At 58.6% G+C, this 26,355-nt stretch overlaps 2 protein-coding genes across 3 annotated transcripts; both read left to right on the forward strand.

The window, feature by feature from the left end:
* Positions 1-299: 299 nt before the first annotated feature.
* Positions 300-17,518, forward strand: RPRD2 (regulation of nuclear pre-mRNA domain containing 2). 2 transcript variants are annotated; one of them, XM_048054301.2, is made up of 11 exons: positions 300-917; positions 3,486-3,615; positions 4,578-4,678; positions 5,980-6,057; positions 7,353-7,405; positions 8,005-8,131; positions 9,243-9,418; positions 10,015-10,300; positions 10,636-10,911; positions 11,194-11,397; positions 12,162-17,518. In XM_048054301.2, exons 1-11 carry the CDS (start codon positions 689-691, stop codon positions 14,876-14,878), a joined length of 4,377 nt encoding a protein of 1,458 aa, XP_047910258.2. In that variant the 5' UTR covers positions 300-688; the 3' UTR covers positions 14,879-17,518. The 2 variants fall into 2 exon arrangements, with proteins under 2 accessions (XP_047910258.2, XP_047910259.2); XM_048054302.2 differs by lacking the exon at positions 5,980-6,057.
* Positions 17,519-19,142: 1,624 nt separating this feature from the next.
* On the forward strand, positions 19,143-25,555 carry TARS2 (threonyl-tRNA synthetase 2, mitochondrial). The gene is made up of 18 exons (XM_066985851.1): positions 19,143-19,295; positions 19,379-19,566; positions 19,673-19,796; positions 20,187-20,308; positions 20,396-20,513; positions 20,672-20,736; positions 20,836-20,914; positions 21,011-21,157; positions 21,240-21,338; positions 21,633-21,799; positions 21,901-22,063; positions 22,154-22,291; positions 22,770-22,847; positions 22,993-23,093; positions 23,519-23,620; positions 24,254-24,326; positions 24,428-24,542; positions 25,395-25,555. Exons 1-18 carry the CDS (start codon positions 19,236-19,238, stop codon positions 25,541-25,543), a joined length of 2,088 nt encoding a protein of 695 aa, XP_066841952.1. The 5' UTR covers positions 19,143-19,235; the 3' UTR covers positions 25,544-25,555.
* The last annotated feature ends 800 nt before the right edge of the window (positions 25,556-26,355 follow it).

Here is a 26,355-nt window from a genome sequence, read left to right on the forward strand (position 1 = left end):
CCGATAAAGCTCCCCGATAGATAAGGCTTGGCTTCCCGGTAGGGCTAGGCTCCCCGGTAAGGCTTCCCGGTAAGGCTCCGTTTCCCGGTACGGCTCATATCCCCGGTCCAGCTTCCCTCAGCGCTCCCCCCCCCAACCCCTCTCCTCTCCTCCCCTCCCGCCCCGGCGGCGGCCATTTTGTGCCGCGGGGCAGGCCGGGAGCCCCGCGTAGGAGGCGGGCGGGCGGGCGGGCGGGGGTGCGCAGAGCGCATGCGCAGCGCGTGAGGGGACGGAGCAGGGGGGCGGGGGGGGGGGGCGCCGTGTGAGGGAGCCTGGCACAAAATGGCGGCGGGGGGGCGGGCGCTGCGCTCGGGGGGGGTCGCGGCCGAGTGACCGGGTCCGCCGCCTCCTCACCGCATCCGCGGCTGGGGGGGGCTGGGGGGGGCTGCGGGGGGCTGGGGCCGGGCCCCCTCCGGCCGCCGAACCCTTTCGTTGTAGGCGGCTTCGTTATCCGCTGCCTCTCCCCGCCGCGTCGCTGCGGGCCCCGGCGGTGTTTTTGCCCCCCTTCCCCCCCCTCCCCCTTCCCCCCGGGGCCTGAGGGGGGGTAAAAGCGGCGGCTGCGGCCCCCCCCCCCCCCGTCACGGCGGGCAGCGGCCGTTGAGGCTCCGCCGAGCGGCCGAGGCCCCGCCTGGGCGAGGAGGGCAGGAAGATGGCGGCGGGCGGCGGCGGCAGGGCCTCGTCGTCTTCCTCCTCCTCTTCCTCGGCCGCCTCCTCGTCGTCGTCGTCGTCGGCCGGCGCCCTGGAGGCCTCGCTCGACAGAAAGCTGCAGGCGGTGACCAACACCATGGAGTCCATCCAGGGCCTCTCCTCCTGGTGCCTGGAGAACAAGCGGCACCACAGCACCATCGTCTACCACTGGATGAAGTGGCTGCGGCGCTGTGAGTGCGGCCCGGGGGCGGGGGACGCCCCTTCCCCCCCCCCCCCCTTCCCCTCCCTCTTTCCTCTCCTGGGGGCTCCCCCCTTAAAAAAAATCCCAAGGGTTGGGGGTCCCGAGGGGGATGGGGGGAGCCCTGGGGGTAACGGGGCCTCGCTGCGGGCTTGGCATTCGTGTCCTTGGGCGGGCTCGAGGGGGTCCCCGTGCTGGTGGGGGGTCCCCAAATTGGTGGGGTCCCCAAGGTGCCGGGGTCCCCACGTGAACACGAACACGGATCGGGGTCCCCAGCCCCATATTCCAGCCCCGGCCGCTTGCCCCGCGGTCTCCTCGGGCCGGTCGGGGCGCGCAGGTGCGCCTGGGCAGGGGGCAGCTCGGCGGCGGCGCCGCTTTGCCAAAGTCCAGGGCCTCCTGCGGGGCCCGGTCGGTTGCTTCCAGCTGGGGGAAGGAGGAGGAGGAGGAGGAGGTCTTAGAGCCGTGGGGTCGTGCCCCAGGTTTCCGACCTAATCCGGGGAGCGAGCTGCAATCTGGCGGTCTCTGAGGCATGATTGCCCAGAAATATTCCAGCATCGCGTAGCTCCTGGGTAAGCTTTCTGCTTAGAATCACGTGTCCGTGCTCTTTTTTTAAAAAAAAAAAAAAAAAATGTTGTTGTACCTGGCCGGTGGTACCTCGGGCCTCCGGAGTCCTGCCCGCGCTCGCTTCGGTTCTTCCGGCGCGTTGTTTTGAGAGGTGCGTGGGGAGATGCGCTCAGCGCGGGGCTAAGGCATCGTCACCGTCCTGATCCCTGGGACGAGCGGTCTGCCAGAGGCGTAAATAAGAAATACAAGTGCTGGGGGTCGAAGCTCCCCTTTGGCAAACGCCAGCAGCAGGCACGGCGCTGGCCCGGGGGAGGGAAATGTTTCCCCAAGCCTAAATAAGGCTGGGTTCTCTCTCCCGCTTCGCCGCTGCGTGAATGTTTGGTGCGTTGAGGGAGCCGAGGCGAGCTTTGTAGGGACGTGGAGGTGACGGTGCCGAGGGCTGAGCGCAGCTGAACGGCCTCCAGCTCCCTCTCCGTGCTCGGGGACGTGCGGAGCGGCTTCTCCTCCTGCCGCCGCGAGCCTTTTGGCTCCTCGTCCTGGGATCCCCGAGCATCTCGCCGTGGGTCAGGCTCAGCATCGTGACCCGGCTCCGAATTTCCTGCCTGCATCTCAGGGCAGGCTTTCGCTTGGCCTGGGCCCTCGCTTCCAGTGCTATTCAGGCACAGCCCTGCTCATTTTTCTTCTTCAGAGCTTCCATCCCGCTCGCTCGCGGCGTTGAGACCCTTCCCCAGACCCCGTGGCCACGGCGTTCGTCTTTCCGCACCCAGCGACGTCCTTCTGCACAGCTTCTCCGCTCCAGAGGGCTTCCAAAGCCCCTTTTCTACCCCACGCTCCTGACGCGGCCCCTTCCTCTCATTCGTACTCCTTTATTAGCCTTTATCTTGTCCCCAGGTTCATCAAAAGTCATTTAATTGCTCTCTTTTGGAGGCTGGTGCTCTGCTCCTGCTCTGCCAGCTCCTGGTCGCCGCCAAGCTGTTGGCTCCCCCGACCCGTTGGGACCGACGCGGGCTTTTCTTTGTTATTGTTATTTTTTCCTTTGTTTTATTTTCTTACCGGCGACTTCAAGGCTGCCCTGGTGCAGCCCTGGCGGTGCTTGAGCTGCTCGGGTCCGTCTCCCCCCCCTGTGGACAGACACCCTGAAGGCATTTTGGTTCTTTCGTGCGGCTTTTCTGTGACAGCAGCCGCTGGGCCTTGCTCGGGGGCTGGTTTCTTCCTCCTGGGGGGATTTTTGGTAGGAAAACGGAGCGCCGTGGGCAGGACGAAGAGGGGAAGAAACGGGGGAAACGAAGCGTTCAGCCCGTGAGGCTGCGTGCCTGTTCGGGGGCACGGCTCCATCGTGGGTTGTCCCCCTTCCTGGGTCCAAATCCCCGCGTTGCGTTGTTCAGCCAAGAAGTTATTTAGCACGTGGACCAGGCTCCCCGCGCTACGACAAAAGGCTGGGTGAAATAATTGACTCTGGAACTCAGCGTGAGCAAGATAAAAGCGGCCTGGGAAAAGCCATGACTCTTGGAGGCCGTTACAAGCCCTTGCAGCTCTAACAAAACGAAAGGGAAGGGGTTAAATGTGATTATTCCTAGAAAATCGTGCGATTCCAGAGCTTCAGGGGCCGTACGAGCCCCGCGGTCCAGCATTTGACCTCCTAGCGCTGGCTGCTGCCGCTCCTTCTGGTGCTACCTTCCTCTTGTGGAGGGGATGGCATGGAAATTTGGTGGGTTTTGGTGGGTTTTTCTGTGTTCTTGCTGTGCCCGAGTCAGGACAGGGGCCTGACGTTACTGGGAACGGCATTTACTTCTGGGGAGACGTGGAAGCGAGGGCGCTGGGAGCTGTCCCCTCTAGCTCCTGGCTTCTCCCGTTAGTTTGGGCTTGCTGCTAGACAGAAGCGCTGCAAAAATAAAAGCAGGCACTTAAATTATATTAAAAGTGCTGTGGACACGGCTGCTCTTACCTGATGATGAATCTGAATGTTGTTTGCTTGTTTTTTTTTTTTTGTCTTTAGCTGCCTTTCCTCATCGATTGAACCTTTTTTACTTGGCCAACGATGTGATACAGAACTGCAAGAGAAAAAACGCCATCGTGTTCCGCGATACGTTTGCAGAAGTGCTGCCTGAAGCGGCTTCGTTAGTGAAGTAAGTAGCGGCGTGCTGGAAGGCTTGGTGCCTCCAAAAACGCGTTTTGTTTTTTTTTCCCCTCCATTCCTTTAACATCTCAAGCTCTAGAAACGTCAGCAAAATGTCAAGGATTTTTTCCTGTTGGGTTCCTGAATTCGGCCTTTTAGAACCCCTCATTTTAAAGGCGTTAGCTCGCACAGTCGTGCTTGCAGAGACCAGTCCCGCTTTCATGAGGCCACTCGGCGTGTTAAAAGTGCTCCGGGGCTGTGCTGTGAAGCCCGGTGCTGTGACACCGAGCGCTGTGCCCGTCCCGGGCTCTGCAAGGAGGGCGTGCAGCTGCCTTTTGGCCCCAGGGGGATCTCGTTCACCCTCAGGTTCTCACATACCTACATCTACAGGTTCTCAAAGTCAGTCTCTAGCCCAAATTTTGGGTTAGAAACGATTACGTGGGAGAAATCGCAGTGAACTTGCTGCGTCTGTCTGCCAGCGTTCGCGTATCGCGGGGACGTGATTTGGCCGCCCCTCGTTGCGAAGCCCCTCGAAGGCTTTTCTCTCTCCCGTGAGCACCTCGGGGGCTCCAGGCGTTCCCGTCCTCTCTCCTTCCCGATCAGAGCTCGTTATTCCCCGCTCAGGTCCTTCAGGGCAGCTGCTTCTGGATCTTCGCAGGGTTCAGGCTCTTTTTTACTCTTACTGCTCTGAAACCACCTACTTTTACCCCAAAAGGCATGTCTGTGGCCCTGATCCGCTGCAATTCTGGCGTGTCTGTGTGTCTGACTTCAAGCGGGTGGGCTGCAGCTGGGATTTCACTAGGACGCCATGCAGCAGCATGTCTTCCCCTGGATAGGCAACTTCCTGGTCTGAAGGGTCTCGGGAACTTTTGATTTTAACCTAGAATTACTTCACTCTTTTTAGAATCGTGAGAAATTGTGGGGGGGGGTGTGGAGAAAAAAAAAAAAAAACGATCTGCTCTTCTCTTTCAGGGATCCGTCAGTTTCCAAATCCATAGAAAGAATCTTCAAAATCTGGGAGGACAGAAACGTGTACCCTGAGGAAACTATTTTGGCACTAAAAGAAGCTCTGAGTAAGTCATTTGCCCTTTGTGGTTCTTAACTTACCAACACGCATGCAAGTTTGATAAGGTCAGAGAATATTTCTGATACCAGAGCGAAATGCCTTTGTCGTGCGTCTGTGCTCTTTCTACACTTGCACGGAGCAGAAAGTGAAGGTAGTGAGGTGTGAGGGGCACCGAATGTGTCCGCTTCGTGCTTCTTGTACCTTCCTAAAGACGGCTCTGAATCCTTTAAGGGAAGCTGGAGTTGTTCCAGCTGAGAGTAAAACCCGCATGTGATGGATGTGAAGCGCTCTTGGAAGTCCCGAGCGTTGTGCCCCGGGAGAGGCTGTGTCTGGCTCTTCCCTTGTGTGCGAGCGCTCTTACACCTGAGCTGAGTCTCAGTTGTGATGGAGGGGTGAAGAACGAAGGCGGCTTTGTTCCTTCCTACTCAGTTTTAGTAATAAGTTGGTTTTAGTTATATTTGTCGTGTAGGAAACCAGCTGAAAGCAAAGCTGGAGGCTGAGGCAGCCCGTTTGTCCTCGAGTACTTATCGAAACACTCTGCTTAAAAACCGAAATCACTAGTACTGACTTGGAAGCACGTGTAGTCAGTTAAAACCAGCAATTAGCCAACGCAGTTAGCCGAAGACAAGTATTTGAGCTTCTCTTGAAGGAAATTAGACCCTGTTTGTGCTTTGTTTGGTTACATCGCTAACAGCCGAAGGAGCTGCGGGAGGTCCTTGCCTGTGGTTTCGAAGGGCCAATTGTAGTTGTTGCAGAGAGATCCGGCACCTTGGGCTCAGATTTTTGGCACGCGGAGAGTCTGTAGTTGAGCGCTGCATGTTGAGAAGTGAACTTTACGTATGCCTTAGGAAACCTGGAGCTGCTGTAACTTTAAATGTATTTCCGATCACTTGCAGACTAGGTATTTTGTCTGTTTTTGTAGCTTGCGTTACTTGTCTGTTGAATGCTAATTTCCTAAAAGCCTGCCTAAAGAGCGGTTTAAAAAAAAAAAAAGGCGGTTTAGTTTTATTTTTAGACGCGTTGTGTTTTTCCTTTTTATTTTGGTCGTTACTGTGATTTTTGAACTGTCGTAGTGCAAGGGCAAACAGAAACTTGATTTAAAAATGGAAGACCACCCCGCAGGTTGCTGTATCCCTGAGTAAACTTGGGTTCTCTTGGGCATCCAGCAGCTCACCGAAGGAAGTTGGTCTAGGTATTTTAAAACAAATTTCTGTTCACTCTTTCTACCGTACAACCATATGGCACCAAAAACCAGATTCTTAAAGGAATCCCATAATGCCAGACTGCAAAAAATGAAATGTTTTCCAGGTACCACTTTCAAAACTCAGAAGCAGCTGAAAGAAACTCTGAACAAACAACCGAATAAGCCGTGGAAGAAATCTCAAAGTAAGGAAACAATGTGAACTCTCTGAACTAATATAAAAATTGCCTTCTTGAGGAACAGAAGAAAGGCTAGCCCTAAACGGGCAAAGTACCTGGACTAAAATACGAGCCAGCATGCACCTCCCAGGCTTGTAAAGCTCCTTACAGACTAATATGTAAAGTGCCAAGGAGTTGTTGCTAGAGAACCACTTTTTTAAAGGAATGAAGTATGAAAAAAAAAAAAAAGTCTTGAGAGTAGAGGAAAGATCGGGTGAAACCTCTTGGAAACTGGCGTTAGACTATGCAGAGATGGAGAGAAGACAGACAGAACCCTGCGCTTTGGCGGCAGGAAGGCATGGTGGACAGGACCTTCATGTTCAGGAACACATCTTCACCAGCAAACTAGATGATAGAATAAAAGAAACCTGGAAGCTGTCAGTGCAGCTAATGAACTTTTCCATCCAACATTCCCAGGAGTGCAGACTAGCTGGCAATGCATTTTTAATACACTAATCTCACTGTACACTAAAGCCCCGAATGCAAGATGATGGAACTGTAGGGGTGAGATGCAGCACACGCCTGCCGGTACCGGTGCTGAGAGCAGAAGGTTAACAAAAGAGCTTGGAAGCTTTTATTACTTGGCTAACATCACAAGCTGCTTTCCCCAACCAGAGTACATTCAGCACGGACGAAGGATGTAGCGTTTCACCTCATATCACACGTTTCTCCTCTTTTGTCCAGACACAAATGGATTTAGCATCTCCTGATGGTGGGATTCCGTCCATCCCGTTAGGGAGATGTCAGAATAGGGGTGTAGGATTTTTTTTCTTTAAGGTTGAGAGCTTGGTTAAGCCCCGTAAGTAGGAAAGAGAGACCACATCTGAAGGAAATGCTGAGCTGTGTGGTAGCTCTCAGTCTGGCATTTAGGAAATAATATTACCTCGTAGGGAGGCATAAGCTGTCATCTGATAAAACTCTTAGATCAACCTTTGCAGGGACTTGTCTTCCCAACAGCAGAGCCGAGAAAGGTATGCACGCTAAACTTGTGCAGCACATAAAAATGTCAAGTGCTAGTCTGATTTGTTGGCCACCGTCACAGACAACCTAGCTGTGCGTGACCGTGTCCGGTTTAGCTAACGGAAAGCCAGAGCACTGAGGGACATCCGTGTGGAGGGAAAGCTGCGGTGAATAACAGCAGCCTGCGAGTCTTTTGTTGAGTTACGTTGGAATGCTTTTAATTAGAGCTGCGTTTTGTGACTTTTGATTAGCATCAACCTGTAATTGCTCGGTTTCTTTATCCTTTTTCTTTCTTCCAACAGCATCCACAAACCCAAAAGCTGCTTTGAAATCCAAGATTGTTGCTGAATTCAGAGTAAGTTTGCAGGTGGAAATGTTCTGTTGCACTAACCTCTGTCCTTGGGCTGTCGCTTTTGTGTGGCTTACGTCCACCGGCAGCATAAGCTTGATCAGAAGCTCTAGTATCCGGTGTCTTTTTTTATTGGTGATATTGGCTGCTGGGCATTTCAGTTGTGAGGCTTTTTAGGGCTAGTAGTGAAAAGTGCAGCTTGGGGTGGCGGAGGAGTTGGTGGCAATAAATTCTTCTAAAATACTCCCCCTGAAGGAGCAAGATAATGTTGCTGAAATGCATGCTCACTGGCGAATGTAATGATTTAAAAAAAAAAAAAAGTCCTGTCCCTATTCTTAATCATCACAGCTAAGCCAGGAGACTTGTAGAATTGCCAGCGCTGCCTAAACCTGTGTCAGCTGATCTGTTGGACTTCAGGTTCAAAATCCAGAGGTTCACCTAGTCTGTTTCTGCAGTAGCTTTAACTCAGAAATGAATTAAATTAATCGCAAAAGAAGCATTGTTTGTTGCTGAAGCAGATCTGCGGCGTTAGCTTTGCGAAGTGGGGCGTTCTGTTCCACAGAACGTGATGAGGATGCTTTTCTTGTTTGATTTTTTTTTTTCAGCCCCAGTCTCTCATTGATGAATTGCTGTTGTATAAGCGCTCGGAAGACCAGATAGAACTGAAAGAGAAGCAGCTTTCCACTATGCGAGTGGATGTGTGCAGCACCGAAACACTGAAATGCTTAAAAGGTAAAGACAGTGTCTATCTAATGTATAAAAACTGACGTCATTGAAGGAGGCACGAGTACATGCTCTGAGATGTCGGAACTCGTACTTTCTGTTGACCCTTAAACCAGAAATTGGACTCTGTGCAGTTCAGAATCACTGAACAGGCGCCTAAAATATTTCATTTGGGCCCGTGTGTAGAAACGAGCTGGTGCAGAGCTCAAAGAAGGCAGAAGTGATGGAGCTTTACTTTGTACCATTAAAACACGCCTTCATACGCAGTTAAAGCATGCGTTCTTCTTAACGTATTCAGTACACCTTAAAGAATTTCAGATTTAGTGTTTTAAGGTAAGACGTTCATTGCTACGGTTTGAGAATGCCAGCTGTGGGTCTGATAGCAAGCCGTGCGTATGAGCAGTGACTGAACAGAGTGCTGGTAAACCACGTTAGCAGAAAATTTCGTTGTCGAACTGCAACCAGCCCAAGCTGTGCTCTGTGACAGCAGTCTTTGAAAATTGTTGTTGGCAGTCGTAGTACCTCGTAGATGTTGTGAACCCTGATGATGTGATGACACTTCAGATGTTACGAACACTTTGTGATAATGAAGGAAGGGCAGAACTCCGTTTTTTTGCCTCTTCCCAAACAAAAGCGGGCGCTCTGGTTAATTGCAAGAGTAAAATTTTACACTTCTGTCTTAATTTATCATTAACCACAAACGAGTTGAAAAACAACAAAGGCCGCTTGCAGCTCGGCCTCTTGCAGTGCCTTTCGTTGGCTGATGATAGCCTGTTTCTCATGCAATCAAACTCCTCGTGCACCAGAGGGATGATGTGTGTCGCTTTACGCTTCCAGGATACTGCAGTGGTTTCGATGCCGCGGTATCGCCCCACGCGCAGCGCGCAGCCTGTTCGGCGCGGTGCGTGAACGCTGCTCGCCGCTGCGCTTTGCATGCACAGGGCAGGGCTTTGTTGCTGCTAACCGATGAGCGGAGCAGTTTGGGGAGCAAACGGTGGCGCGGTGCGCGGGGTCTCTTGTCTCAGCTCCCTAGTGGCTGCTGTTTAGGGGACGCTTCTGAGAGCTGATGTCCCCGTCTGGTGGACGACGGCTTATCTGCGCGATGTTAATCTCCTTCTAGACAAAACAGGAGGAAAGAAGTTCTCCAAGGAGTTTGAAGAAGCAAGTTCAAAGCTCGAAGAGTTTGTAAACGGCTTGGACAAGCAAGTGAAAAACGGCCCCTCGCTAACCGAAGCCCTCGAGAACGCTGGTATATTTTATGAAGCGCAGTACAAGGAAGTCAAAGTCGTAGCGAATGTAAGTGATTTTCCTCAGACTTCTTTGTGTGGACTGACGTTTGCCTGTGTTTTGCTGGGTATACTGGAGGCTGAAAAACGCATCCTCTCTCTGTTCGTGAGGAGGAGACGCTACAAAATTCCTGGGTCAGAAGCTGAGTTTGCAGAACCTTGCGTGTTGCTGCAATTTTATCGCCTCTGCATTTTTAAAAGGGGAGATAATTGCACTTAGTCTAACAGATCCTAAATTCTGGGAAACCACAGTAGGTGTGGTCAGTATGAGAACTAGGTGAACAGAGAGAATTCAGTACAGCGTTGTATAAACAGAACAAACAAACAACCCTCCCCCAAAAAAAGGAACAACAAAAACAGTAGCTGATTTGTTAGAGAGTGTTTTGTATGAAAATTGTTTTAAGTCACTGGAAACAGCTTTTATCTTCCCCTTCTTATGTGTTCCTTGCTCTGCAAGTCAAAGCTGAGATCCTTCTCAGAGTAGGGTACAGATAATTGGAAATTGAGATGGTTTTCTAAGGATGTGTTCTACTTTTGTTATAGGAGTAATTGCGGTATGTTGTCTTCCCGTAAAAGAGACTCAGTTCAATGTTTGTTCCTTCTCAGGCTTACAAAACGTTTGCTAACAGAGTGAGCAATCTAAAGAAAAAGCTAGATCAGCTGAAAGCAACGCTTCCTGATCCGGAGGAGTCTCCCGTCCCCTCCCCGAGTATGGACGCCCCATCTCCAACGGGCTCCGAGTCCCCCTTTCAGGGAATGGGGGAGGAGGACAGCTCACGTTCTCCAGCAGCTGGAAACCGCAAGGCGGTGTCTCCAGAGCCTGTGACAGATAATCGGGATGTGGAGGACATGGAACTCTCTGACGTGGAGGACGATACATCTAAAATCATTGGTATGTTCTGCGTGAGCGGCAGCGGGATCGTGTAGAAATTGTATCTGCACAAAATACCCTTTGCAGACCTCATTTGGGATGTAGAGCATGTGCAAAACCCTCGCTGGGCTGCGGATGGTGCACTTGAGTTGCAGTCTCCTGCACCAGTCCTCCAACCCTGGCAGGGAAGTTAGGAGCTGACTGTGATGGTTCCCCTCTCCCAGACCACTCACCAGAATGCTTTTTAGATGACCTAAGGGAGTCAGACTCAAATTCCCTGCCCCAAAAATCTCATACCCTAAATAACCCTTGAAGGGCAGAGAGATAATTCTGGGCTTGTTCTCCCCCTGCTGCAGTGGAAGAGAGGAAGGAGAAGCAGGCTGCTCCACCTTCAGCACCTGCGAAGACTGAAAATGCCCCTAAAGCGGCGCCGTCCACCGCTGCCGTCAGCACAACCTCGGTGACGGTGACGACACCCGCCCAGACTCCTCCGACTCCTCCGGCTCCCAAGGTGGTGAGCGCGGCGCCCGTCCCTCCGTCGCCAGCGCTCGCGTTGCCTAACCTTGCTAACGTTGACCTGGCAAAGATCAGCTCCATTCTTAGCAGTTTAACTTCTGTAATGAAAAACACAGGTGAGTGCTGAAGTGCCCCTGGCGCAGGTGTTTGCTTTTGAAGAGCTCACAGCGGAGTTTTCCCTTGTAATCTTTTAAAGCTAAGTTGTCGCAAAATAAACGTGAATGAGTTCTTACTTAAAGATTGGCTCGGTCTCTCTGACACGCGACTCTTGGCTTCGTGAGCCTCTCCTTGCTCACGCTCGCTGGAACTCTGCTGCGGTTGTATCTGTGGGAAACATGAGCCAAAAAAGCTCCTGTTAACGAATCAACATAGGTGAGCGGTGTGTGCTTCCGTCCTAGGTGTCAGCCCTGCGTCAAGACCTTCTCCAGGAACCCCAACGAGCCCAACAGCTCTTACCAGTGGCCTGAAGACGCCTGTCCTGGGGACTCCATCTGCTCCTTCAAACCCGTTAGCAAATATTCTCTCCAAAGTGGAAATAACTCCTGAAAGCATTCTGTCTGCCCTCTCCAAAACCCAGACTCAGACTGCGCCAGCACTGCAAGGTACCGGACTGGATTTTGAGTGAATGTCTAACGGTGCGTTTGACGTCAGCGTTGGCGCTGACACGTGCCGCTGTGCAGCCCCACAGCGAACGTGAAGGGAGAAAAACTTAATTGAAACGGGTTACGTTTTTTGGCAAAGCCTAGATGACCTTCTCAGGTAACATAGGTGTGAAGGGAGAAAAACTTAATTGAAACGGGTTACGTTTTTTGGCACAGCGTAGGTGACCTTCTCAGGTAACGACAGTGTTGTGGACCAGTGTTTTATTACCTTCCTGTACATCTTCACGTTTCTGACGTGACCTTTGGGCGTTTTTCCCGGAGCACTTCATGGAAGAACAGTGAATGTGACGGGAGAGCAAATGAGGTCACTGTGGTTTCTTTGTGCTTCTGAGAGAGCTTTTCTAGCGGTTAGAGCAGAAAACTTCTCAAAGGCGCTCTCCGTGCTTCCGCGGCTCTGGTCAGCAGTGCAGCGCGTGCGCCTCTCATACTTGGCTGCAAAGCCAGGATGAGTTATTACTGAACTTACTCAGACGTATGTTGTAACTTACATTTATAGGTTAATCTGAGCCTCTGGCAAAAGCTTGTACCTCTGTGGGTACTAACATTAATATTAAATGCAGCAAAATCCAGTCGTTTTCCTGGCTAGAACATGAAGTAGTTTTAAGGAACATCTGTAGTATAAATGCAGGGGTCTTTCCCTCGGCAGCGGTTCAAGTTCTCTTGCCTCTTACCTGAGTATCTGAACGCAGCGTTCTTTTTTCCAGGTTTGTCATCCTTACTTCAGAGTGTTGCTGGAAATACCATTCAGTCGAGCGAAACCGCGTCACAGAGCACTTCAGCATCGCCAGCCAACACAACCGTACCTTGCGTGAAGGGAAGGAATATTCCTTCCAACACTCAGTCCTTTATATCCAAAACTTTTGGTTATTCTCCAAATTCGTCAACCGCTGAGGTTTCCTCGACTTCAGTTACTAAGGCTCCCGTCGGACATGCCGCGGGGCTTTCAAGTTCTGGTTTTAAGCCTCCAACCAATTCCCTGGGGTTCTCCAGTTCCCACCCTCCCAGCCCTTCCTCCCTTTTACCGACAGACACCTCAATGAGTCAATCCTCTGAGATTTCAAAGGCGAAGCTGGAGTCAGAACCCCCCTCTCCAAGCCTGGAGATGAAGATACACAATTTCCTGAAGGGAAATCCTGGCTTCAGTGGTCTGAACTTGAATATTCCGATTTTAAGCAGCTTAGGGTCCAACATCGCAACGGAAAGTCACTCGGCTGACTTTCAGCGTGGTCCTACCAGCACTTCCATGGACAATGTGGACGGAACGCCGGTGCGCGATGAGCGAAGTGGGACGCCCACCCAGGACGAGATGATGGATAAGCCAACGTCGAGCAACGTCGACACCATCTCCTTGCTGTCAAAAATCATGAGCCCCGGTTCCTCTACTCCCAGCAGCACGAGGTCGCCTCTTCAGAGCAGGGACGATGGCTATCCCCAGGAGCTTCCCAATTCTGTGCACACCTACCGGCCCTTCAGCCTCGGCAGAGATTCTCCGGCCGGCATGTACAAGCAGCCCGCGGATAGCATGGAAATCCCCTCCTCTTTAATGGACTCCTCGCAGGAGAAGTTTTATCCGGACACGTCTTTTCAAGAAGATGAAGATTACCGTGACTTTGACTACTCCGGGCCCCCGCCATCTGCCATGTTAAACCTGGAGAAAAAGCCCGCCAAGTCGATTTTGAAATCAAGTAAATTATCCGAAGCTGCGGAGTACCAGCCGGTCCTGTCCAGTTACGGTCAAAGATCGCAGGATTTTAGCGTCAAGTCGTCGTTCCCGCAGTCGATGAGGTCTATTCTCGATCAGAGCGAGAGCTGTGACCCGCTGTCGACATCTCCAGGGATGTACGGGAGCTACGGCCTGCGGGGAAACGACTCCACCTCGGATGGTTCCCCTTCGCCCAGTAAGAACGACGTTTTTTTCGCGCCGGACTCCAATCACAACAACTTACCAAAATCCGTGGTGCACTCTGGCCTCTCGCAGAAGCAGTACCCGGACTCGCCCCACTCCATTCCCCACCGGTCGCTTTTCTCCTCCCAAAGCCCCGCGGGCAGACCACCCGCGACGGGCGTGGACAAGTCGTTGGGATCTTCCATATCCGCCACGTCGACGATGGAGTTCAAGAACATGCTCAAGAACGCGTCTCGTAAGCCCTCCGAGGAGAAGCATTTCGGCCAGGTTTCTAAAAGCGGCTCGACCGAAGGGGTTGGCTTGTCCGGCCACGGCCAGGCTGGAGCGCCCAAAGGCGAGCAGCAGCAGCAGCAAGAGGAGCACTACCGCATAGAGACGAGGGTGTCGTCGTCCTGCTTGGATTTGCCCGACAGCACCGAGGAGAAGGGAGCCCCCATCGAAACGCTGGGCTACCACAACGCCTCGAGCAGGGGCATGTCCGGTGAGCCCATCCAGACCGTCGAGTCCATCCGAGTTCTGGGGAAAGGAAGCAGAGGACACGGGCGAGAGGCGAGCAGGTCAGGGTGGTTCGAGATAAGCAACACGGGGAGCGCGTTCGATAACGGGCCCTCGAGCGCCTCGGAGCTGCCCGGCATGGGCGGCTTTCAGGCGCAGTACAAGGAGCACGTGCCGCCGTTTCAGGAGAGCGTGAACAATTTCAGAACGAATAACTTCAGCCCTGCTTTCGACCACCACATGCCGCCTCCCATCGCGCCTCCTCCCCTGGAGCACGGGACTCCTTTCCAGAGGGATCCGGTCGGTCCCCCCCCGGGGCCCCCGGCCGCTCCCCCCAAGGATCACGGCAGCCTCTTCCCGAGGGATCACTCGGTCCCCCCGCACATGCCGCCCGTGGATCACACTAACCCCTTCTCGAAAGAAACCTCCTCTCCGCTCTCGCTGCCCCATGGCGTGCCCCCGCCTCCTTCCGTGGAGCACGCCGGGGTCCCCTTCCCCACTCCCCCGCCGCCCCCCGTCCCCGGGGAGCACGCCGGCGTCCCCTTCCCCGCGCAGCCGCCGCCAGCCGGGGAGCATGGCGGCGTGCCCTTCCCCGCGCCTCCCATCGCCGTGGAGCATGGCGGCGGCGCCTTCTCCAAGGAGCACGGTACCGTTCACCAAGGGACGATGAAAGAGCATTTTAACGTGCACGCGGGACCCAGGGAGGCGGCGGCCCAGCCCCAGCGGGACCACGGCGGCGGCGGCGCGCCCCTGGGCCGCGCGCGCGAAGGCGTGGGCCTGGGCTCCCTCTCCCGAGAGCAGCTGGGGTCGAGCCGCAGCGTCACCCCCGTCGGCCCCGCTCACAGAGACAGTGCGAACCGCGGCGGGATGATGGTCAGGAACCCGCGGGCAGACTTCAGGCCCAGGGAGCCCTTCATAAACAGAGACCCCTTTCACAGCCTGAAGAGGCCTCGGCCGCCTTTCGGGAGGGGATCCCCCTTCTTTGCACCAAAACGCCCGTTCTTCCCCCCCAGGTACTGAAGCAGACGCCCGTCTCTTGAGCGAAGGTATTCGGACATTGTAGAGAGCAGGGGAGTAGCGCTTTCACTTGGTTTTCCTTTTTTTTTTTCCCCTCTTTCTTTCCCCCCCCTCCCCCCCCCTCCTTAAGAGCCCCATAACACTTTCCTAAATTAAATGTTCTGTATTTTTTTGGTTGTTTATTTCCTAAGCCACCCAGTTGGTGCGAGACTAGAAAAATGTTTTAACGAAAAGAAGTATTGCTGTTGTAATAAAACTTCCAGTAGTAGTTTAAACAAAAAAAAAAACAGAGAGAAAGATGAAATGCGCGATGTTGGGATGTTATTTTAGCTGATTACCAAATTGCTTTGCCTCCCGAGCCCTCGGAGCCCGTGTCAGAGCACAAGGAAAGGTTGGGGGCAGGAGCTCTGCTGCTGGTAGGGAAGAATAAAGGGTCCAAGCGCTTTGTGTGGTGATGGAAACACCAACCCACCCTTCCTGTGCCTTTCCTGGGGGCGAGTCGCCTGCAGGGTCTGCGCGGGGCCTCCTCCCCCCGACTGCTTCTCTGGCTGGCAAAAAAACAAAAAACCAGCAAGCCCCCGCTCCGTGGCTGCCCGCGTACGGCGCTCGCCCCAAGAGCCTTGAACTTGGTCTGCTTCAGGCAGCGGGCTCTGGCCTGCGCGCTCCCCAGCATCTCCTGCGCAGGTTTCGGCCCCCTAAAAAAAAAAAAACAAATAGGGAACTCTCCAGCAGCCAGCGGGGGCACGGAGCTGGGTCCGGCAGACCCGGCGCGGTCACGGCTCTGCGTTCCCTATGCCCACCTGGTCGCAGCATCCTCCGCACGGCGCGGCCCCTTCCGTAGAGCTCAACCCCGTTTGGAAAAACCTGTCTCTTGGTTTTGTTTTTTTGTTTTGTTTTTTGTTTTGTTTTTTTCCCCTGGGAACACCGTTTGACTTTGTATGTGTGTATATATAATCGCTTTTTAATTACATCTCTGACTGTTTGAAACTCACAGACTGTAAGACGAGAGAGAGAGAAACCTGCATGCGGAGAAATGGGGACGATGCCTGGCTCCCTGCTCCCTGCGTGCTTTCCGCAGGGACGGCCCTGCCGCCGCGTGCGCAGGGGGCTTTTATATGAAGTTGGAATTTTACTTGATTTTTTTTTTTTTTTAGTTGGTAGAGTTCATTATATATATGTTTGATAAAGGTGTAGGGTTAAATATCTACATAAAAATTACAAAATGAGAAAATGGCAGAGCATTTCTTTGTTGCGTGTGCTCGGGCTGTGCTTTATTTAATGCAGAGGGCGCGTGGCGCGGGTGCCCGCGAGGAAGCGGAGGCAGGCTGCGAGGTTTTGCCCCTCTCCCCGTGGCGGACGCTGGTTTCGGACAGGGCGCTGGGCCCGTTGGCGGCCCGACCGCGAAGCGCGGTGGGGAAGAAGCCAGCGAGGGGTGGAGAGGAGAGGAGCGCAGGGCTGCTCATCCTTTCCCTGTGCCCCAAACCCTTCAACGCCCGGCTCCGGCCACTGCAGGCCGTGTTCGGGTTCGGGGTCTGGCCTCAAAACCGCGGCCCCGGCTCGCACAGGAGCTGTCGCGGTGTCGCGAGGCGGCGTTCAGGCCCCGTTCCCCGGCGCCTCTCTTCCCGTCCCGCTGCGGGGGTGGCTCCGGCGCGGGGACAGAGCCAGCGCTAACTCCAACCACCTTTTCCCTCTAGATACAAGAATGTGAATGATTTTGCTGCTGCTCTTGCTTAAAGTGGTGATTTCCAAGTCCAGCTGTGTTCGGATGGGAGGTAAGGGGGGGGCCACTCGCCGGCCGCCGTCCTGGCGCTCTGCGGTGGCTTTCGAGGTCAGTTGAAGCGAAAGGACTCGTGACGAGGGAACCCTTACCGTAAAGAAATGGCAAAAAAAAAAAACACCAAACATTTGAACAGTGGAAGCTGCGCGTTTTTCTGTTTGGAGGTTTTTCCTTTTACTCTGTGCTGTTACTTTAATAGCGGCGGTAACGAAGGCACCACTGTACATATGTAAAAACCACCTGGTGATTTTGGGACGTGAAGGCGTTTGTTTTTCCTCCCGTGTCTGTGATTTCAATCCCTTTAACCACGCTTTAACTTTTGTATTTCACCTGATACGGAAAACAAACGAAATAAACGTGTATTTTTTAAATAAAAGCATGAAGCGGTGTGTCTCATCACGGACATGGCTCACCGGCACGCCTGCGGGACCGAGAGGACGGACGCACGGACACCCGCCAGGGAGCTCCTCGCCACCCCGTAGTGCCGCTGCCCACTGAGAGTTGTGCAGGCTTGAGAGGCCTGTTGGATAATGTGAATAATGTACGTCGTTTGTTTATTTTCTTTGTGTGTGTTCTTTTTTGTTTGTTTTTTTTGTTGTTTTGTTTTTTAAACCCTGCGGAATAACCAAGTGTGCTCTGAGGCCGCGGGAGGGTGAGCTGCTCTTGTTCCCAAACCGCTGTAAATACCGGCTGCTTTTTTCTTTCCCTGTGCCTGTAAAGATGACTCGGGTGCGTGGGGTCGATGTTCTCAAGTGTCGGGGTGGAGAGGGCAACGCGGGTGAGAGGAGGCGACGATGAAACCGCAGATCATTTTGAAAATGTGTATTAATACATTTAATAAAACACCAAGTTCGGCTGGTTTCATATTCTTCTTTAATGGGGCCTTCTGCTTGCCTGTGGGGGCCTCCGGGATGCTGGTGGCTGCTCCCAGGCCTCTGCTCTCCGCTGCTGCTCTTCCTCCTCCTCCTCCTCCTCCTGGGTTTCCCCTTCCCAGGAGCCGAGGGCACCGGGAGAGGATCGGAGCCTCGACGAACGCCTCCGTGGAGCCAAACTGCCGCTGCACGTGCTGCTCTCCCCTCCGGAAAGGAGCAACGGCTTCTCCCTGCTCCGCCTCCCAGGGTTTTTTCTTCACACATGGCTTTAATTTTTGGCTCTTTGTGCTGTTTTGGCTGCTTTTTCCTTGTGTTTTGCTTCAATTGAATTAGGGCAAGGACCTGTCGGGGGCTGGCTGTGTTCCGGCACTGGGTATTTCCCTGCGGTGCCCCCACTTTCCCTACGCCCCGTGGGCTGGAGACGAAGCACGGCCACGCTGAGGGTGAGGGGAGCGAGCATCAACGTGGGCTTGTACCCCCAAATGGAGGCTGCTGCTACGGCTTCTTCCCCGCAGCACCCACGAGCAGGATCCTTGGACCTCAGCCTACAGAAGAGTGAAGCCTTTGGACAAAGAGGGGGCTCCCAGACCCTATAACAAGAATCCCCCAAAGGTTTTGGGGTGCCAGCATGGGGGTGCCAAGGCCAGGAGCTGGGGCTGCTGCTGGGTGGGCTACAGGGGCCTGGGGGGCTCCTGGTGGCTGGATGGGATTTGGGCTGCAGGAGTGCAAAACGGCGGCGTTTTGGGGTCTGGAGAATTTGGGGCGTTTTGAGGGATCTGGCCACACGAATGTGAAATGACAGTATTTGGTGGCTGGAGGATTCGGGGCGTTTCTGAGGTGGAGCTGGGTGCAGGAGTGCAAAATGACAATGTTCTGGGGTGTGGAGAATTTGGGGCACTTTTGAGGTGGCAGCAGGAGTGCAAAATGGTGCTGTTGGGGATCAGGAGAATTTGGGGTGTTTTGAGGGGTCTGGCCATGAGTGCAGAACAGCAGCATTTGGGGGTCTGGAGAATTTGGAGCACTTTTGAGGTGGCTGTAGGGGTGTAGAATGGCAATCTTCTGGGGTGTGGAGAATTTGGGGCACTTTTGAGGTGGCCGCAAGAAGCGTAAAATGGCGTTGTGGGGTCTGGAGAATTTGGGGTGTTCTGAGGGGGGGCTGGCCACGGGAGTGCTAAACGGCATCACTTTGGGGTCTGGAAAATTTACGGCACTTCTGAGGTGGCTGCAGGAGCACAAAACGGCAGCATTTAGGGGTCTGGAGGATTAGGGGTGTTTTGAGGGGTCCAGCCACGTAATGGGAGCATTTTGGGGCCTGGAGAATTTGGGGCGCTTTTGAGGCGGCTGTAGGAGCGTAAAATGATGATGTTCTGGGGGCCGGAAAACTCGGGGCACTCGAGGCGGCCGCAGGAGCACAAAACGGTGGCGTTTGAGGGGGGTCTGGTGAAATTTGGGGCGGTTTTGAGGTAGAGCCGGAGGCAGGGACGCAAAATGGCGGCGTTTCGGGGTCTGGCTCCTGCGGGCCTAAGGCCTTTGGGGACCCCCCCGAAAGGCGTCCAGCCCCCGGTCGCGGCCGGGGTCGGGGCCTGAACCGGGGCCTAGGCCAGGACCGGGGCCTGGGTCTAGGCTGGGACCGGAGCCGGGGAACCTGAGCCCGCCCCGGGGAGGTCCCCGGCGTCCGCCCGCTGCCGGAAGGGGCGGCCCGGGCCCCGCCATGCCGCCAGCCCTCACCGGGGGGCGGCTGCTCCTGGGGGCAGCCCCTCGCCGTTACCGGGTGCGCCGAGCCCCCGGTCCCCGGGTTTCGGGGGTGCGGAGCGGGGGCTCCCCAATCGCCCTGATCCCCGTATCTCCCCGCAGCCCCACGTCGCCGAGCGGCTGCGCCTTTTCCAACGGCTCCAAGCGGCCCGGGAGAGGAGGGCCGGGGGTGATGATGGTGGGGGGAGCCCCCCAGCGGGGACCCCCATCCGCATCGCCCTGCCCGGGGGGCGCTGCCTGCACGGCCGTGCCCTGCAGACCACCCCGCGGCAGGTGGCCGAGCAGTTGGGGTACGGCCAGGGGGGGTCCCCCCCGGTTCCCCCCCGGTTCCCCCATCCCGCTGCCGGGCTCCTTCCCCCCCCCCCCGCTCACGTTGTCCCCGCGTTGTCCCCGCAGGTCGGGCCTGGCCGCCTCGGTGCTGGTGGCCCGGGTGAACGGGGCCCTGCGGGACCTGGAGCAGCCCCTGGAGAACGACGCCGACCTGGAGCTGCTCGACTTCGCCGCGCCGGAGGGGCGGGCGGTGAGTGGGAGCTGGGACCTGGCCCCCCCCAACGTCCCCCAGTGCCCCCACGTCCCCTCTGTGCCGCCCCGATCCCCCCCATTGTCCCCCAGTGCCCTCACGCATCCCCCATTTCCCCCACCGTGTCCCTCATGTCCGCCCCCGTTGCTCCCCGTGTCCCCCCCCCCGATCCCGCATTCCCCCCGTATCCCTCACGACCTCCATGTCCCCTGTGCCCTCTGTGCTTCCCCCAATAACCCCCGTGCCCCCCACGCTCCCTTTGTCCCCCACATTCTCCATGCCCTTGGCGCTCCCCATGCTCTCCGTGCTTCCCGTGTCCCCCACCACACACCCTGCGTCCCCCGTGCTTCCTGGGTCCTCCACATCTCCCCTGTCCCCTCATGTCCCCAGGCTTTCTGGCAGTCCAGCGCCTTTGTCTTGGGAGCGGTGCTGGAGCAGTTCTACGGAGCCACGCTCTGCAGCACCGTGGCCACCGAGGATGGCTTCTTCTGTGACGCCCACATGGGGGACAGGTACAGGGGCTTCGGGACACAGGGCGATGGGGACGGTGCCCTGTAGGGTCCCTCGCTCGCATCCCTAGTGCATCCCCGTGCCCGCAGGACGGTGCAGCGCAGCGAGCTGCCGGCGCTGGAGGACGCCTGCATGGCCTTTGCCCGTGCCCAGCATCGCTTCGAGCGCCTGGAGGCCACCCGCGAGCAGCTGGCGGAGCTCTTCAAGGTGAGGCCCCCGCGTGTCCCCTCCCCGAGCACATCCCGGTTGGAGTTGTTGGACACCGAAGGCTTGGAGTTGTTGGACACCGAAGGCCGGTGTCACCCACGCTGGTGTCACCGCGCTGGTGTCACCTCCGCCACCGCCGCCTGCCTTGCTCCCCCCAGCACAACAGCTTCCAGCTGCAGCGGATCGAGGAGGAGGTGACGTCCCCCACGGCCACTGTCTATAGGTGAGCGCGGGTGTCCCGGGTGACGTCCGTGGGCTGCTTCGGGCAGGGCGGTGACATGTCCGTCTCCTGCGTCCGTTTGTCCGTCTGCCACCCTCACAGGTGCGGCTCGCTGCTGCAGCTCTGCCCCGGCCCCCTCCTTGGGCACACGGGGCTGATCGGGGCCCTCCGTGTCCTGACGGTAGGCTCAGCAGGATGGAGGGCGCGGGGCTGGTGGGGGACCCAGCCGTCTGGGTTCCCCTGACGCCCCCCCCCTTGCTCCCGTCTCTCCCCGCAGAGTTCGGCCGCGTTTTGGGGGGACCCCGCGGAGCGCCGGTCGCTGCAGCGCGTCGCTGCCGTCGCCTTCCCCAGCACCCAGGACCTGGAGGCCTGGCAGCAGGCGCAGGACGCGGCCGCTCTCCGCGACCACCGCCGCATCGGCCGGGTGAGCCCTGGCGAAGGGCGGGTTTTGGGGATCGGATGCCGGCGTCCCCCGCGGTGACATTTTCCCTGCCCCGGCCCCGCAGGAGCAGGAGCTCTTCTTCTTCCACAAGCTCAGCCCCGGCAGCTGCTTCTTCCTGCCCCGCGGCGCCCACGTCTACAACGCCCTCGTCGACTTCATCAGGGTATGGCCACAAAGCCTGCCCCGAGGCCTCGGGCTGTCCCCTTACCCCGGTGCTGTCACTGTCACCTCCTCTGGGAGCCACTGGGGACGGGGCTCTGCCTCTGCCCAGCGGCACCCTGACCCTATGGGACCCCAAATCGTGGTTTTGTGGTGGACTCAGTAGCGTTAGGTGCACGTTTGGATGATCTCAAGGCTCTTTTCCGACCTAAATGATTCTGCGAACGCCCTCGCCTTGCCGTGGGGGGCCGTGCAGCTCCCCCATGGCCGGGCTGACGTCCCCACCACGTCCCCACAGAGCGAGTACCAGGCGAGGGGCTTCTGCGAGGTGGTGACCCCCAACGTCTTCAGCCCGCGCCTCTGGGAGCTCTCGGGGCACTGGCAGCACTACAGCGCCCACATGTTCTCCTTCACCGCCGGCACCGAGACCCTCTCGCTCAAACCCATGAACTGCCCGGCCCACTGGTGAGCCGAGCGCGCCGGGCTCAGCGCGGGGCGGCGGGATGGGGCTCAGCGGGGCTGACGCTGCGTCTGTCTGTCCGTCCGTCCGCCCGCCCGCCCGCCAGCCTGATGTTCGCTCACCGGCCGCGGTCGTGGCGGGAGCTGCCGCTGCGCTTGGCCGACTTCGGGGTCCTGCACCGCAACGAGCCCCCCGGCTCCCTGACGGGGCTGACGCGGGTGCGGCGCTTCCAGCAGGACGACGCGCACATCTTCTGCACGCTGGAGCAGGTGGGTGCCCCCCGAGTCCCCCCAAAGGCTCGCTGTTCCCTCCCACCCCCCCCCCCAAATCTTTTCCTGCTCACAGCTCGCTCCCCGCAGCTGGAGGACGAGATCGGCGGCTGCCTGGACTTCGTGCGTTCGGTCTACGCCGTGCTGGGCTTCTCCTTCCGCCTGGCGCTGGCCACGCGCCCCGACGGCTTCCTGGGGGACGCCGCGACCTGGGACCGCGCAGAGCAGGTGGGGACAGGGGCCGCGTGCCACCAGGAGCTGGCCCAGCCGCTGTGTCCCCCCTCCTGGCGTTGCCGTCGCGTCTCCTGCGACATCTCAGCCGCCTCGTCCCCGAGCCCTGCGTGCCGTCTCCGTGTCCCGAACCTCCTGGGCATCGCCTCCTGGCTCTGCCGCCGCGTCGTGTCCTGTCCGTTGTGTCCCCCTGCCCTGTGCATCGCGACGGAGCTGTGCTGTCACCTCCCCTGCGTCAGGTCCCCTGCGTCACCTCCAGCCCTGCCGCTGTGTCCCGTACATCCCTGCACCGCGTCCCACCTGTCCTCCCTCCGCGTCGCGTCCCGGGCGTCGTGTCCCCGTCGTGTCCGCAGCTTCACCGGTGCCCCCCTTCCCACCTTCGCCCCCCAGTCCTGTGCGTCACGTCCCGGCGTTCCCAAAGCCCCCCCTGCCACCACGTCGTGCCCCCTCCCCACCTCCCCGTTTGCCCCCGCAGCAACTGGAGCGGAGCCTCCGGGATTTTGGGGAGCCCTGGGAGCTGAGTCGGGGTGACGGCGCCTTTTACGGCCCCAAGGTGAGCTTCGCATCGCGTTGCAGGGGACGGGGGGGTCCCAAAAGAGCCCGTGGGACACGAAGGGGCCCTTTGGGACCCCCAAATTCTGCATGTGGGGGCGGAAAGAGCTTCACTTGCTGCCCCCCCCCCCCCCTGCTTTTTGCAGATCGATATCCGGATCCAGGATGCGCTGGGGCGGCATCACCAGTGCGGCACCATCCAGCTGGATTTCCAGATGCCCGAGAGGTTTGGGCTGGAGTACGCCAGGTGAGGGGGGGGGGCAGGATTGGGGGTTTGGGGGGCGCAGGATTGGGGATTTGGGGGCGCAGGATTGGGGGTTTGGGGGGGGATAGGGGTTGGGACTGTGGGGGATAAGGGTTGGGGATAAAGGTTGGGGATGTGTTTGGGAATGGGGACAGGATTGGGGACAGGGGGTCAGGGTGGTTTTGAGGGTGGGGGGGGCAGGATTGGGGGTGGGGGTGCTCGGGGTTGGGCACGGGGGGGGCGGCTCAGGATTGGGATGGGGATGATGGAATTGGGGCCGTCAGAGGGATCAGGACCGGGGCAGGGAGGGGATTGGGGCCGTTTGTGGGGTGGGGGAGCTCAGGGCTGGTGCTGTGCTGGGCGCTTAGTGCCCTCCTGCAGCCCCCCCGGTGCTGTCCCCCCCCCCCATTAACGCCGTGCCCCCGCAGTGCCGCCGGCGGGGCGCTGCGGCCGGTGATGATCCACCGCGCGGTGCTGGGCTCGGTGGAGCGCATGGTGGCCGTGCTGGCCGAGAGCTGCGGGGGCAAATGGTGAGGGGCCGAGGACCCCCAAAGTCCCGGGGCATCCCAACCCCCTTTGGGCACCCCAAATCTTTAGGGGCACCCCCGAATCTCTGGGACACCCTAATCCCCGGGACACCCTAATCCATGGAGGCACCCCCAACCCCCTGGGACATCCCAATCCCCTTGGACACCCCTAACCCTTAGGGGCACCCCCCAAGCCTTAGGGGCACCCCCAACTTCAGGGGCACCCCCGAATCTCTGGGACACCCTAATCCCCGGGACACCCTAATCCGTACAGGCACCCCCAACCCCCGGGACATCCCAATCCCCTTGGACACCCCCAATCCTTAGGAGCACCCCCAAACCCTTGGGCACCCCCAAACCTTAGGGGCACCCCCAAATCTCTGGGACATCCCAACCCCTTTGGACACCCCCAAACCTTAGGGGCACCCCCAAACCCCTGGACCACCCCCAACCCTTGGGCCACCCCCATCCACCAGGGCACCCCTCATCCCCGGGCCACCCCCCCCCCCAATCCCCAGGGGACCCCAAACCATCCCCAATTCCCGCAGCACCCCCTCTGCCGCCTCCCCCCCCCCATCCCCACCAGCACCCCAATCCCGGGGGCCCCCCCTCACCCCCGTCTGCCCCCCCCCGCAGGCCCCTCTGGCTCTCCCCGCTGCAGGCGATGGTGATCCCGCAGGCGCCGGACACCGAGGGCTATGCCCGCGAGGTGAGCACGTCCCCGCACGTGTGTGTCCCCCCCCCGCCTTGCTGTGTCCCCCGGTGTCCCCCGGTGTCCCCCGGTGTCCCCGCTGACCCGGTGCCCGGCAGGTCCACGCCGCGCTGCGTCGGGACGGCGTGGCGGCCGACCTGGACGCCGACGCGGGCTCCACGTTGAGCAGGAAGATCCGCCGGGCGCAGCTCGCCCATTACAACTTCCAGCTGGGTAAGGGGGCGCAGGGACCCCCCCACCCCTGCCCTAACGGCACCCCCGGTGTCCGTCCCCCCGTGTCCCCCCCCCCGTGTCCCCCAGCCTCGCGCTCCGGGTACCCCCCCAGCGTGGGAGTGGCTGCGCTGAGTCAGTGGTTCCCGGCCGCCCGCCCGCCTCCGCATCCTCCTCCCGACCTGGAAGCTGGGATTTGGGGTTTTGCGGGGTGGGAGGGCCGGGAAGCCGCGGGGACCCCCCCCCCGACCAGGGATTCCTCCGGGAATCCTCCAGGATTCCCTACGGGGTGGAGGCGGGGGGGGCGCAGACGGGCGCGCAGCCGGCAGAGGGCTCTGGGGGCTGACACGGGGGGCACGCACACGGAGGGGGGGGCCCCCACCCATGGGTGGGCTTGGGGGTGGCAGCGGGGGGGTGCCCACGCGTGGGTGCGTGCACTCCGTGGGGGGGGGGGGGTGCCTGCGGGTGGGTGCACGAGCACGAGGAGGGGCCCCGTAAGCGTGCCCCGGGTGTGTGCACAAAAGCGACGCGGGTGTGCACGGGGGCGACCCCGGTGTGCAACGTGTTTTTTGGGGGGGGGGGGGGGGGGGCGGGGGGGTGCAGCAGCACGGCGTGGGTGGGGGCGCGCACACGGGGCGTGGGCGCGCGCGGCCTGGGCGTGAGCGTGTGTGCGCACGGGGGCGTGGGTGTGCACAGCGCGGGCGTGGGTGCATGCCGCGCGGGGCCGCGCGCCCCCCCGCCGCCGCAGGGGGCCGGGGGCCGCCGTGCCCCGAAACCGACCCCTGCGTCGAAACCAACCTCTAATCCACACCCCCCCCCTAAATTTTTATGTGTGTGTCCCCCCCCCCCGAACAGTGGTGGGCCGGCGGGAGCAGGCGCGCGGCACCGTCAACGTCCGCACGCGGGACAACCGGCGGCTGGGGGAGCGCGACCTGCGCCAGGTGCTGCAGCGGCTGCGGGAGCTGCGGGACGCCCGCGTCCCCGACGCCGAGGAGCAGTTCTGACCCCCCCCCCCCCCCCCAAAAAAAAAAAAATTTAAAAAAAAATAAATAAAGCGCTGGAAAACGGTGCTGGGCTGGGGGCTTGCTGCGAGCTCGGACCTTCTCCGGACCCTCCCTGGTGCCACGAGCAGACCCCGGTGTCCCGGGGGTGCCTGCGTCACCCCCCCGTTTGCACACTCGTGTCCCCCCCCCCCCCATTTGCACACCTGCGCCCCCCATCTGTACACCTGCATCCCCCTTTGCACACCTGTGCCCCCCACCTGCACACCGCCGTCCTTCCCCCCCCCTTCCCCAAGTCCCCCAAAGTCCCCCCCTCCCCACAAACCGCCCCCCCCCCAGCCACAAAATCCTCCCCCCCCCCCCAAACAACGTCTGGGTCCCCCCACCCTGACGCCTGTTGCCCCCCCCAACCCGGACACCCGGCGTCGCCTGGGTTTTCCCCTGCCCGGGGGGGGGCGAGGGGGGGGTTGCGCAAACCCGCGTCAGCCGGCACCCGTTGGGCAATCGCTGGGGGGGGGCCCCCACTGCCCCCGCGGGCACCGACCCAAAATTATGGGTGTCCCCCCCCCCCTCCCTTTCCCACCCCCCCACCGCTGGGAGAGGGGCTCAGCACCCCAGCAGGGAGCAGCTGAGCAGGGGGAGCCCCTCTGCCCCCCCCCCATGTCCAAAGGGGGGGGAATTTTGTGCCCCCCCCCATTCCTGGGGTTAAGGGACGTGACCGAGGTCGTGTCACCCTCGTGCCAACGCCTGCGCCCCGTGACCCAGGCGGGGTCACCTCCTTTGTCCCCAAGGTGGTTTTTTTTTGGGGGGGGACG

This window comes from Anser cygnoides, chromosome 33 (genome assembly GCF_040182565.1).
Source record: "Anser cygnoides isolate HZ-2024a breed goose chromosome 33, Taihu_goose_T2T_genome, whole genome shotgun sequence".
In the NCBI taxonomy this organism is placed as follows: Eukaryota; Metazoa; Chordata; class Aves; order Anseriformes; family Anatidae; genus Anser; species Anser cygnoides.